At 43.0% G+C, this 12,500-nt stretch overlaps 3 protein-coding genes across 3 annotated transcripts in view; 1 reads left to right on the top strand and 2 right to left on the bottom strand.

Moving 5' to 3' along the window:
* LOC128687012 (mucosa-associated lymphoid tissue lymphoma translocation protein 1) overlaps positions 1-12,500 on the bottom strand; it is a 574,887-nt gene that overhangs the window by 99,297 nt on the left and 463,090 nt on the right. The gene's annotated exons all lie outside the window — the stretch shown is intronic.
* E(Pc) (Enhancer of Polycomb) overlaps positions 1-12,500 on the top strand; it is a 147,045-nt gene that overhangs the window by 7,787 nt on the left and 126,758 nt on the right. The window lies entirely within an intron of this gene.
* LOC128686803 (uncharacterized) lies at positions 1,063-8,921 on the bottom strand. The gene is made up of 5 exons (XM_053773900.2): positions 8,708-8,921; positions 7,421-7,794; positions 4,335-4,431; positions 2,809-3,006; positions 1,063-2,043 (listed from the first exon to the last, which is right to left on the bottom strand). The coding sequence occupies exons 1-5, from the start codon at positions 8,717-8,719 to the stop codon at positions 1,207-1,209; spliced, it is 1,518 nt and encodes a 505-aa protein (XP_053629875.1). The 5' UTR covers positions 8,720-8,921; the 3' UTR covers positions 1,063-1,206.

A 12,500-nucleotide genomic window follows, 5' to 3' on the forward strand; every position in this document is an offset into this window, starting at 1 on the left:
ATATTATTATTATTATTCTCCCTGAACGCCTCTCCCTCACAAGATAACACAAACATCCGTCCAGTGTTATTCTCTCAGTCAGATAACGTAACTTATCTAGGTTACACAAATGTTTTTACACAGTATGGACTACTTACAGGAATGGTAATTTGTTTGACAGAAATGGGTTCTTGATCCAAAGAACTGGACCTATCTTTCCCTCCCTTGGATAGAGCCTGATTGTCTCCCATTTTCCCCAGGCTCGTTATACCCCCTATGAATTTAGCGCTTTCCTATAATTAAAGCCACAGTTATAGCCATGTCATCTACGTATTTAACTATGCTGTAACGTAGTTCAGAATATAATCACTGTAGTGATAACCACTTCTCTTAGATCTTATCACGTGACGGTATCGTCAGATGAAGATATTTTTCACTGAGTCAATAAAGAGAAGACTGGACGGGATTCGTACTGCGGTCCTGTCAATAGCAGGACCACGATTTGAACCCCGGCACATACTTCTGTTCATTATCTGACAGCCGTTCATTAAGATTTATCTGAGTTTATTAAATAGACGTGTTTAAAAAAAAATTTGGTTTAATCGATACATCGTAGCCATCCATTAACCACTGTTCTATCGCTCAGAATATCACAAGAATATTCGTTGGTGAATATTCCTTTGCAAACCTGTCTCATCTTCCATTCTTCACTGATGGAGGAGTTAGTGCAGTGGAGAAATGTTGGAGTGAGTTGTAGGTGTGTGGGAGTGTTGGGGTATACGGATGAGGTAATATGTATGTGTATGCATGGATAACTAAAGTGTAATGAACACTTGACAATGCTCAGTAATAACCCAACCTAATACAACCTAATACAGAACGTCTCACATCAAAGATCGGTATGTGGCATTCAGTAGGCACATCCCTATTTTTTAAGCTAAACTATGCTTCAGGTATTACTACCGTTGAGGAGTGCATAAACAATCCCCATATTGAGTACACTCATGCGAATTTTTTTCCTATGAAGTGGCTGTTCTTTTAGCATTAAGACAATTGTTTCATTACTGTATATTTTGTTGATTAACTAGCAAATTTCATACAATTTCTAAGAAAAGTGGATTTATTATTATTATTCTTATCACGGAGAAGTCCGCAGGAGTTATATAGCGCCTAAATCAAGGAAGGGAAGGAGGGTGGAGTTCTTAGGACCAACAACCCTCCACTAATTTACATAATGCTACATCGTGGTTTTCCAGCTCTCCGACGAGAGTGTCTTGACCTGTGGCGAGTTATCCGTGTTGGGGCGTCATGCCCTCTGGACCGCTGATAACGTCTAAAGTTGTCGTCGCTACGTCTCTGTCGTCCCACCTCAGCGTCTTGGTGTGAGTGAGGGATTATTGATGCTGTAGCCTTGTGTGTGGCGTCTCTTTTTGATGTAGTTGTGGGCATTTTGTGGAAGTTGTGGTTGTTGTTGTTGATGCTGCCAGCATGGGCGAGGGGGTCGTTGATGGGGTCTTCTGGCTCGTATAGGTTCACTGTATCGCTCACACTGGTCTGTGGCCGAGGATATGCAATGTTGGGAGAGTTCTTGACACAAGAATCTGAGCAGGCCTTGGTCGAGGCTTGACTCGGGCATTGAGATTCTTTGTCAAGATCTTTCACCGAGGATCCTCCTTTAGAATCACGTAGTGAGACAGATCGTGTCACCTGTCCTTTAGACTGTGCTGAAGTCTTCCTATGTCGGGCCTGCAGAGAGTGAAATGTTCTCTGCAGCTGTGTGTCTTTCGTGTCGTCCTTGTTGCTGTCTGTTTCTTGGCTCTCTGTCTCGTCGCCTGTGTGAAGTGTGAGAGTGAGGGTGTCATGAGCCTCGAGTGTAATAAAACGATACCCCTGTGGGCCCTTGTGGCTGCCACACACATGGAAACTCTCCCTCAACGTCGGGATTTCCTTTCCTCCAGACATCTGTTCGTGTTTTTCCTTCACCTCCTTCACCACATTCTCCAGTCCACTGATTACCTCCTCCTCGGCTTCCCGTACTCCCTGCAGCGCCTCCCCGCGGTTCACCTAAACACACAAATGTTCAACATTACACACAGTGCATCATATGATCGTTAATGTTTACCTGTCAATAGTTACCGTAACTGCTGCTCAAGTTTACAAAATTATTGCATTACAGTCTGTGTGTCTAGTAAAACTATTCCAAACACACTAACCCCACCTCCCCCCCACACACACACACACCACGAACAAACCCACAAGGAAGACAGCCTCACCAAGTAAAACAAGAAACTATGGCTATAAATTAAAACATAAGAGTTACTGAGAAAACACTATAATTTTCCTATTACACAGTAGTAGATCAGTGGAGTGATATACATAAGGAGGTACTGTAATTACAGGAAACGACTGAAATGTTTATGATAAACTGAATATTGAAGACGGAAAATCAAGAGCATACACATGTAGCTCGGCTCCTGAAGCTATAAAAAGGTAAATACTAATAGGTAAGCAAATATGTAAACACAAATAGGTAAATGCACATCAAATCTATTAGAGAAACGTGGAATTATGGAAGGCAAATCTTATCTTATGAATCAAATAGCAGTTGATGACTGAGAGGTTAGGAAGAGACGGATAAAGGGTAAAATCCTAGTGCCATAAATGTCATACAAACGAGGCTATGATGCGAGAAGATAATCAAAGATTTTTAAACTACAAGAAGAAGGAAAGCAACAATAATAACACCACTAGCACTAACAACAATAGCATTAACAACAGCACTAACAATATCAACAACGCTAATAGCAACAGTACTAGTAGTGGACGCACCAGTTGAAGGATCTCAGTATTGAAGTGACTCAGGGCGCGGTGTTGGTGTTGGGCGTGTGTGAGGGCGGCCAGGACGCGGGTGTGGGCGTGTCTCAGCACCTTACACGCCCACCTGTACACCTCCACCTGCTTCTCATACACAGCTACACGCCCACACGCCCATGCGCACGCCTCTCCAGCCGCAGCAATCAACTCCTCCTGTAACAAAAAGATGAAGCAGATATGCCATCTTTGTACCTGTATCTTTTAAGTCTTGTGTACCATATTATATATTAAAATATACCTATTAGTAAAAAAAAAGATGGAGTGGTAGGAAAAGTGGAATATTCAAATGGATTCAGGATGAACTCCAAATATTTTTAATCCTCGAAGCTTTTTTTATCCACTTCTCCGAGGCTATGGATCCCACAATGGAAACATCTGATCGCTTTCGTAGTTTTTACATACACATCTTCAGATGAACCAATAACTGGTTTCTAATCTTTCTAGTGCCACCAAGACTAAGTCTGTACTACTCCTGGGCAGTCTTGTACAGACTTAGAACACTACTGAGCAAGCCATGTGTTATCTTCTGCAAGCGGCGCTCAATGCACACGACAAAGGTTACATATCCACTTCAAGAAGTGTGTACATAACTGGTTCATTGTTGACAGTATGAGAAACTTCCAGCGTTAGTTTAGTTAGTTTAATATATTTATTATGCACCCCCATACCCATCCTGTGGGCGGTAGCCAAAAGATTACAGAGGTACATAATGGGTCCAGGACTATATCAGTTCAGTGCCAGGGACGCAAGCATGACCTTCAGTTCAGTGCCAAATAGGCAACTGAGACATTCATTTCAGTGCCAGGCATGCTAACGTGGCCTTCAGTTCAGTGCCAGGGACGCCAGTGTGACCTTCAGTTCAGTGCCAGATAGGCAAGTGTGACAGTAATTTCAGTGGCAGGCATGCTAGCGTAACCTTCAGTTCAGTACCAGATAAGTTGGTGTGACCTTCAGTTGAGTGGCAGGCACGCTAGTATAACCGTAAATTCAGTGCCAGTAAAAACATTGCCAGTCACAGCATGAGCCAGTTCAAGAAGACAGCCAAAAGGTACATAATGAATGAAGCGACAGAAAGGGAGACTTGATTTTTTTATTTTTTTTTAGGTAACACACATGTAAATATAAATAACTCATTTTACCTTATTCCTAGTATATCTCCTTTATAGTATAATAATAATAATAATAGTAATAATAATAATAATAATAATAATAATAATAATAATAATAATAATAATAATAATAATAATAATAATAATAATAATAATAATAATAATATTTCCTTTATAGTACAATAATAAGGTATTAAAAGGACCCCAATGGAAATAAGTCACTTTGACTTTTTGGGTTATCCTCGGTTCTCTACACATGCTGCTATGTATGATAATCTATGTATTTGTGTACACCTGAATAAAACTGCTTACTTACAGAGGTGTGAGGATGATTACAGAGGTGTGAGGATGAAAGATACGTGTAGTAAGTACCTGGAGGCGGTGCATCTTGTCTTGGAGTGGTCGCAGGGTGTGGTGGAGGCAGGAGGGCGCAGCCACACTGTTACAGGTGTCACACCACAACACCAGCCTGAAGGAAACCACACCATGGTTGCTACCTGTATATACAAATTTATACGCCAGTGAAACTATAAATTCCAAGCTATGGACTCGCAAATTGACTAGTCACTGAGAGTGCCTTGATGCCCGTGAAGGATTCTTGAGTCAAGGGCAGCTGGCCAGTCCTTCCTTACCCTGCCCTCTCGCACCCCAAGCGTTAAGTTAGATTAGGTAAGATCTGTCTGGAAACAGGACAAGTGTTTCTCGACGCGGGTCTTATTCAATGATGACCCGCCGCTGGAACTTTTGGTCACCTGACCGAGGCCTTCGGATGGGTATGGGGTGCATAATAAACATATTAAACTTAAACTAAAACTCCCCAAGCACTGTATGGGAAATAAGGGCGCTGCACCTCCCCAGGAATGACTAGCATTAACTAGACAACTGGGAGAGAGGTTGTCAAGCTACTGAAAGAACGTTTTATCTAAGGAATTAGCAGCGCTGTATAGCCCTTGTGGCTTAGCGCTTCTTTTTGATTATAATAATAATAATAATCTAAGGAATTAAAGTTACCTTCTCTATCCTAGATCAAAGATAGTTACCCCTTGAATCTCCTATCCTCTAGACGCTATATTACTTCTATAACTTTAATATTTCCCAATGAATATGGTAATACTTTCGATAACTGAAGTAATTACAGTACTGGAACCTGTAGTGAGGATCTTCAGGTTGCTGCAGACGCAACAACTACCAGACAACTATAAAGACGCTAATTTAGTCTTAAAAAAAAACATAAGATTTTGTTTGGATTTAAGCTGGGGGGTTAGTAACCCAACATAGCAAAATAAAGTTCAAGCGTCATCAGGGACTGTTTTGTGGTGCTTTAAACTTCCCCAGGATGCGACCCACAGGAGTCTACTAACACCCAGGTACCTACTTACTGCTAGGTGAACAGTGACAGCAGGTGCAAATAAACATGTCCAACGCTTCACTCGGGGAGCGATCGCCGGTCCCTCAGTGTCTGAGTTAAAAATGCTACCAACTGAACCACGAGCACACATTCAAGCAGTGAGAAAAGCAAGGACAGCTGAATTTAGTAACTTTCAATGTTAATAAGCAAAGTCTAGATTCACTCCTTGCGGTGACAGGGGGTTACCGTTGCTCATACAAGTAGGAGCCCCCAGCTAGGAGTGACAATATCAGTGACTAATACAACAAAAAGTCTTAGAAGAGATAGGAGGATGGTTGAGTACGTAGAGAGGGAAAAAACTTTATAAAAGAAAACTAATATGGATTTGGGGAAGGTGAATCCTGCCTCATGAACCTACATGAGTTTAAAAATAAAATGTCACAGTACCATAGCTGGAAAAAAATATACACATAACCCACACTTAGAAGACTAAAACTTTACAGTACGACTTGGACCATTCATAGGCCACACAGAGGATTGTACGACAGAACTAGCAAGAAACGCAGGAATAGATCGACTGCACATTCTTGGACTACAAAAAAAAAAAACTTGACATTGTACCTTGCCAGAGGCTGATACCCAAATTCTAGGAGCAAGCAGAGCTGCAACATAAACTTTAGTGGACCATGAAATGCATGAAGAATAGAAAATAAAACTGATATATGTTAGAGAGAAGAATATCACGTAGAGCGATGGTAAAAAGTGGGGTACCCCAAGGATTACAACTCGGATCATTACTATGACTATCTGTTAATGACCTGTCAGATGACTGGAATAAGAATGAAAGAAAATAGAAACAGTCTGCGTGAAGACTTAGGGAAGCTACGAAGACAATCAAAATAGTGGCGGCTAGTAATGAAAACTGGGGAACGAGAGATCCAAGATGGAGAATAGAGCGTGAGATGAGGAATTTATTTAGAGAGAAAGATATACGAGTGAACATCACCAGAGATAAATATATATCTCAAATCATCAGCAAAATATGGAATGCTGTATTTAAAGGCGGAATGTTGAAAGCTGTGGGTAAGAAGGCACAACACGTAGAACAAGCTTTTGTTGGGACTGTTTCCCGAAGAGTTGAGGATACTTTTTACACACACAGGTCACTTGTTCTATCTAGGCTGGAATATTGCTGCACACTAACAGCACCTTTCAAGGCAGGTGAAATTGCCGACCTAGAAAATGTACAGAGAACTTTCACGGCGCGCATAACGGAGATAAAACACCTCAATTATTGGGAGCGCTTGAGGTTCCTAAACCTGTATTCCCTGGAACGCAGGAGGGAGAGATACATGATTATATACACCTGGAAAATCCTAGAGGGACTAGTACCGAACTTGCACACGAAAATCACCCACTACGAAAGCAAAAGACTTGGCAGACGATGCACCATCCCCCCAATGAAAAGCAGGGGTGTCACTAGCACGTTAAGAGACCATACAATAAGTGTCAGGGGCCCGAGACTGTTCAACTGCCTCCCAGCACACATAAGGGGGATTACCAACAGACCCCTGGCAGTCTTCAAGCTGGCACTGGACAAGCACCTAAAGTCAGTTCCGGATCAGCCGGGCTGTGGCTCGTATGTTGGTTTGCGTGCAGCCAGCAGCAACAGCCTGGTTGATCAGGCTCTGATCCACCAGGAGGCCTGGTCTCAGACCGGGCCGCGGGGGCGTTGACCCCCGGAACTCTCTCCAGGTAAACTCCAGGTAAACACACACTCGACCCCTGCAACCACAATTAGGTGAGTACACACACATACACACACACACACACATGTACTGAAAAGGAAGAGGAGGGAATAGACAGAAGCCAAAACTGCAGATGCCAGAGTTGTCAACAAATACTTCTCCAGTTTCAGGTTAATAAACAGAATGAGCGAGATGAAGAAGCGATGACGATCCTTCCAAACACACTGAAAATCTTTGAAGAATATTCCTCTGAGTTAGTGGGAAGGAAAACGTGATCAGTAGACTGCTGCTACAGATTTGCTGATAAGCTCTCCTAGAACAGAGATAAAAGAAAGTGTGTGTGTGTGCACATAAGGACTCACCTGGGGAGGGAAGGGGAGCGTAGAAGTCCCCTCAGGTAGAAGTTCGTCTGCAGCGTGGAGGGGTCAAGGATGAAGGTGGAGGTGCGGCAGAGTGGACACTTGATCCAGGATGACCCCGTGGGTTCCTCATTTTCCACCGCGGCGTTAAGGGATGACCTTGAGCCCATGAGGCGTGTGAGCGGTGAGATGGGCGTGGAGGGCGAGGTAGAGGGCGTGGGGGCATGCTTCAGGGCAGCTTTGTAGAGGAGAGCCACGCAGGAGACACAGACGCTGTGGTGGCACAAGAGGAACTTGGGCAGATGGTCCTGGGAGTCCCACGTTTCCAGGCAGATAGGGCAGTAGGTGGGAGGTGCCTCGCCCGCCGGGGAACTACCCTGCGGAAGTAACAATAAGGTCATGATACACCGGGAAGAACTACACAGGAAAGAAGCTACACCGGGAAGAAACTACAATGTCCAGTGTGAATTAGACACATGTTCAACACCTGGATATCTTCACTGAGAGAAGTTACACATGCTCAGCAAGTTATTCAATCACCTAATCAATCAAATTAGAATCAAATTAGGTGTAGAATCTCTAAATAAAAACACCCAGGAGTTGCACATGTGTCTAATTCATCAGTGTGTTGATATCATGTACCTTTGATCATGGGATACTGGCTGGAGTAATTGAGGGCAAGACTCTCGCTGCTCTGCTATGATTTGGACCATTGAACTGCTCTTCTGTATAACAACATAAAATGCCCATTTGCTGATAAGATGATCTTCAGCACTGTGTACTTGTACATAAATGGTATACAATACCGACAAGATAGACTACGTTGCTCTTCACCAATTCCAAGGCCGAGGGACCAATTACCTCGCCTTTTGTATATACTTCTACAGTCTTGGGCAGAGGCGGCGTGGGGTGCTGTGGCGTCTTCAGATTACTTTTGACTCTACTGAGAGTGACACTGACGCCAGGATAACCAACAAAGAGCGATCTGTGCGTTAGTGTGAACAAAGTGTTTCACAAAACAAAATAAACACTTACAGAGAAGTGTCCTTGATTTTATATTAATAAAGCCGCTGGAAGGCGAAACATCAATAAATAAAGATACCCGGATGTTTCACGTGTCTAATTCTTCACTGTGTACTTGCCACTGAGGACCATCTTTGTGGTAGTGTATCACTCATATGGGCTTAGCCTTAGTTTTGAAATATGAAAAAAAAGTGTTTCTGGACCCCAATCATCCCCGCCCCCTCACACCCCTTGAATAAAACTAGAGAAGCACTCCAAAACTCTCACCTTGCACGCCATTATTCCTTGTAGCGGCGACTACTAAGACAGTCGGACGGTTGAAAGCAGACACAGGTATATTAAAGGTACAGGCATGCTCCTCCTTACAGCGTCACTCGTGAGTCGTACTTTCATGTACTACTACCTCTAGTACAACTAAATGGAAGTCGTACTGGTAGACGGTACTAGTTCTAGCACTCTTTCAAGTAGGTTGTACTTGCACACACAAGTATAACCACCAGAGTCACTGAGAAGCAAACATGCTCTTATCTAGCGCCTGGTTGTCCAGGTACCCGCTGAGATAAGATAACAGCAGAAATATCTCTTGATAACATGAAGTTTCACTTGCTGAGTGTTACTACCCACACTGACAGATGTGGGTCTTCTTCCATCTTTTACTTCCCACACTGACGCTGGCTGATAGAAACAAAGGAGGAGACATGATAACATACAAGGTTATAAAATATCATGAAAGAAACCATCCATTAGCTTGTGAGGCACCTCCAACAGTGATAACAAAAAGCCACAGAAGAAAATTAAGAAAAAAATGAGTCAAATGGGTATTGGATTTTTTTTTTCAAATAATAGCAGAGGAATGGAACGCATTGCAAGAGACGGCAAGTAAGTTTATTTAGGCACAAGTACACATAAATACAATTATCATACATAGTGTAAATTACTCAGAATAACCTAAAAAAGTCAAAGTGACTTATTTCCATTGGGGTCCTTTAGACATAGAAAATGGCTCTGTATTCTTTCTCCTCTCTTCCCCTCAAGGAAGGTTCCTTGATGTTGGTGAGGGGCTCTTGATTTAGGGAATTGGATCTGTGCTCCAGTTCCCCGAATTAAGCCTGAATGCCTTCCACATCCCCCCCCCCAGGCGCTTTACAATCCTCCGGGTTTGAAATTGCTGCGACTTCCCCCAAATAGTTGATCACAAGAGGCAGGTATAATAAGTGCTAAGTTTCATCTCAGGAAGGAATCATAGAAAAGTATTCTTTCTCCTCTCTTCCCCTCAAGGAAGGTTCCTTGATGTTGGTGAGGGGCTCTTGATTTAGGGAATTGGATCTGTGCTCCAGTTCCCCGCCTATTTAAGTAAAGTTTGACACAATTATATAATTTTATACCTGAGTTTAAATAAAATATAAAAAAAAAAGATACTACAAAAATTTGAAATGATCAAGGTCCAAGGACCGAAACGTCTTCAGTAAAGGTAAACGCCTTTATGTCCATCTCCTTCTATTTTTATAACCTTAATTTTTAAAGGGGTGGACCAGTAAGCCAGTGGAAGGCCTCGATCAGATGATCAAAAGCTCCAGATCCGCGTCAGGAAATGCTTGTCCTATTTCCTGATAAATCTAATACCTAATACCTCTATTTATCAGCAGTCATTTGTCTATTTACTGCAGGAGATGACGTCTCTGAATCTATCGCAGACACAATATGGCCAGCGTTGTCGCCAAGGATGAATACAGGCGAGGAATCAAGAGCTCTGAAGTGCTTGAAATGTAATTAGTATCTGGGAAGATATTTAGGTTAGGTAAGGTTCGTCAGGAAACATTTTCCTGACGCGAGTCTTTGTCAGATAATTACCCGCCGTTGGAGCTTTTGGTCCTCTGACCGAGGCCTTCCGCTGGCTTACCGATCCACCCCTTTAAAAATTATGGTTATAGTTATAACCATTTGTGAAATACGGCTGTGTAAATAATATTACTGTAACACTGCTTATTGACTCCAACAGCCGTCCTGGTGTCACAAAATCATAAATCACAGCCGTGTATCTCACTCCATTAGATGATTTAGAAGCTTCAGAGTGCACACAGCAGTAACTTCGCTGTTACCCGGAATGTACCGCCTGTTAGTGGCTGTCTTTGGTGCTTAATAATATTTTACTGCATGTAAAACTACATTTTGTATATTGTAAAAAAAATGAATAAAATAGAGATGTACTGCAGGAGTATTGAAACCTGTTATCTGCCTTCACCACCAAGTGTTGAAACCTGTTATCTACCTTCACCACCAAGTGTTGAAACCTGTTATCTGCCTTCACCACCAAGTGTTGAAACCTCTGTTATCTACCTTCACCACCAAGTGTTGAAACCTCTGTTATCTGCCTTCACCACCAAGTGTTGAAACCTCTGTTATCTGCCTTCACCACCAAGTGTTGAAACCTCTGTTATCTACCTTCACCACCAAGTGTTGAAACCTCTGTTATCTACCTTCACCACCAAGTGTTGAAACCTCTGTTATCTACCTTCACCACCAAGTGTTGAAACCTCTGTTATCTACCTTCACCACCAAGTGTTGAAACCTCTGTTATCTACCTTCACCACCAAGTGTTGAAACCTGTTATCTACCTTCACCACCAAGTGTTGAAACCTGTTATCTACCTTCACCACCAACAGTATTGAAACCGTTTTTTACAGAAGTCCGATGTGCCATAAAAACCTGTTGATCAAGAACTTCATAAACCTGGTTCTAGCCGCTGGAAACATGATTAGTCGTTGACTAACCAGGATAACTTCTGACCATGGACTATCTATATCATAATAGTTGTAGTAGTGGTGCGTGCATCAGTAGTGGTAGTTTTAGCGAACGAAATATTCATATACGGTCTTCATTGCGATATAGTAATTTCCATACCTCTGTGGGCTGACGGAGCAGAGGATGGGGAGAGAGCCTTTTGCTATATTATTTTAGCCTCGACACCATAGATGGAGGCAGAGGAAGATAGACCATAGCTAGCACTCATCGGACAGCAGTGACTTTGTAAATGGTCTAAGTCGGACCGAAACGTCGTCGTAAGCTCCTCTCTTCTATGTGCGGGTTATTTGTGTATCGTTCCAGTCACGATATTGTGCCCTTTTTTTTGTTATTTAGCAGTATAGTATTGCTAATGTACTCTTGTGACTTTTCTTGAACGTAATTTAAGTTTTCTCTCTTCCGTACTCTACCATCTTCTTTCCCAAATCATCATCAGCTCCTTCACTCCCTCTCCCTTTTCCTCTGTCCTTCCCTCCCTCGTTCCTTCCTTCAGCATTTACCTCCACACATAATTCTGAAGGTCTTTCGCTAGCCTTCAATTGTCAACTGAGAGGACCATCTGATCCAAGTGTGTACTCACCTATTTGTACTCACCTATTTGTGGTTGCAGGTGTCGAGTCTTAGCTCCTGGCCCCGCCTCTTCACCGGTTGCTACTGGGCCCTCTCTCTTCCCGCTCCATGAGCTTTATCAAACCTCGTCTTAAAACTGTGTATGGTTCCTGCCTCCACTACGTCATTTTCTAGGCTATTCCACTGCCTTACAACTCTATGACTGAAGAAATACTTCCTACTATCTCTCTGACTCATTTGTGTCTTCAACTTCCAATTGTGGCCTCTTGTTTCTGTGTCCCCTCCCTGGAACATCCTGTCTTTGTCCACCTTGTCCATTCCACGCAGTATTTTATATGTCGTTATCATGTCTCCCCTGACCCTCCTGTCCTCAAGTGTCGTCAGGCCGATTTCCCTTAATCTTTCTTCATAGGACATTCCCCTGTGTGTGTGTGTGTGTGTGTGTGTGTGTGTGTGTGTGTGTGTGTGTGTGTGTGTGTGTGTGTGTGTGTGTGTGTGTGTGTGTGTGTGTGTGTGTGTGTGTGTGTGTGAGTGTGTGTGTGTGTGTATGTGTGTGTGTGTGTGTGTGTGTGTATGTGTGTATGTGTGCGTGTGTGTGTGTTTACCTGGAGTTTACCTGGAGAGAGTTCCGGGGGTCAACGCCCCCGCGGCCCGGTCTGAGACCAGGCCTCCTGGTGGATCAGAGCCT

Source organism: Cherax quadricarinatus, chromosome 7 (genome assembly GCF_038502225.1).
Source record: "Cherax quadricarinatus isolate ZL_2023a chromosome 7, ASM3850222v1, whole genome shotgun sequence".
Lineage (NCBI taxonomy): Eukaryota > Metazoa > Arthropoda > Malacostraca > Decapoda > Parastacidae > Cherax > Cherax quadricarinatus.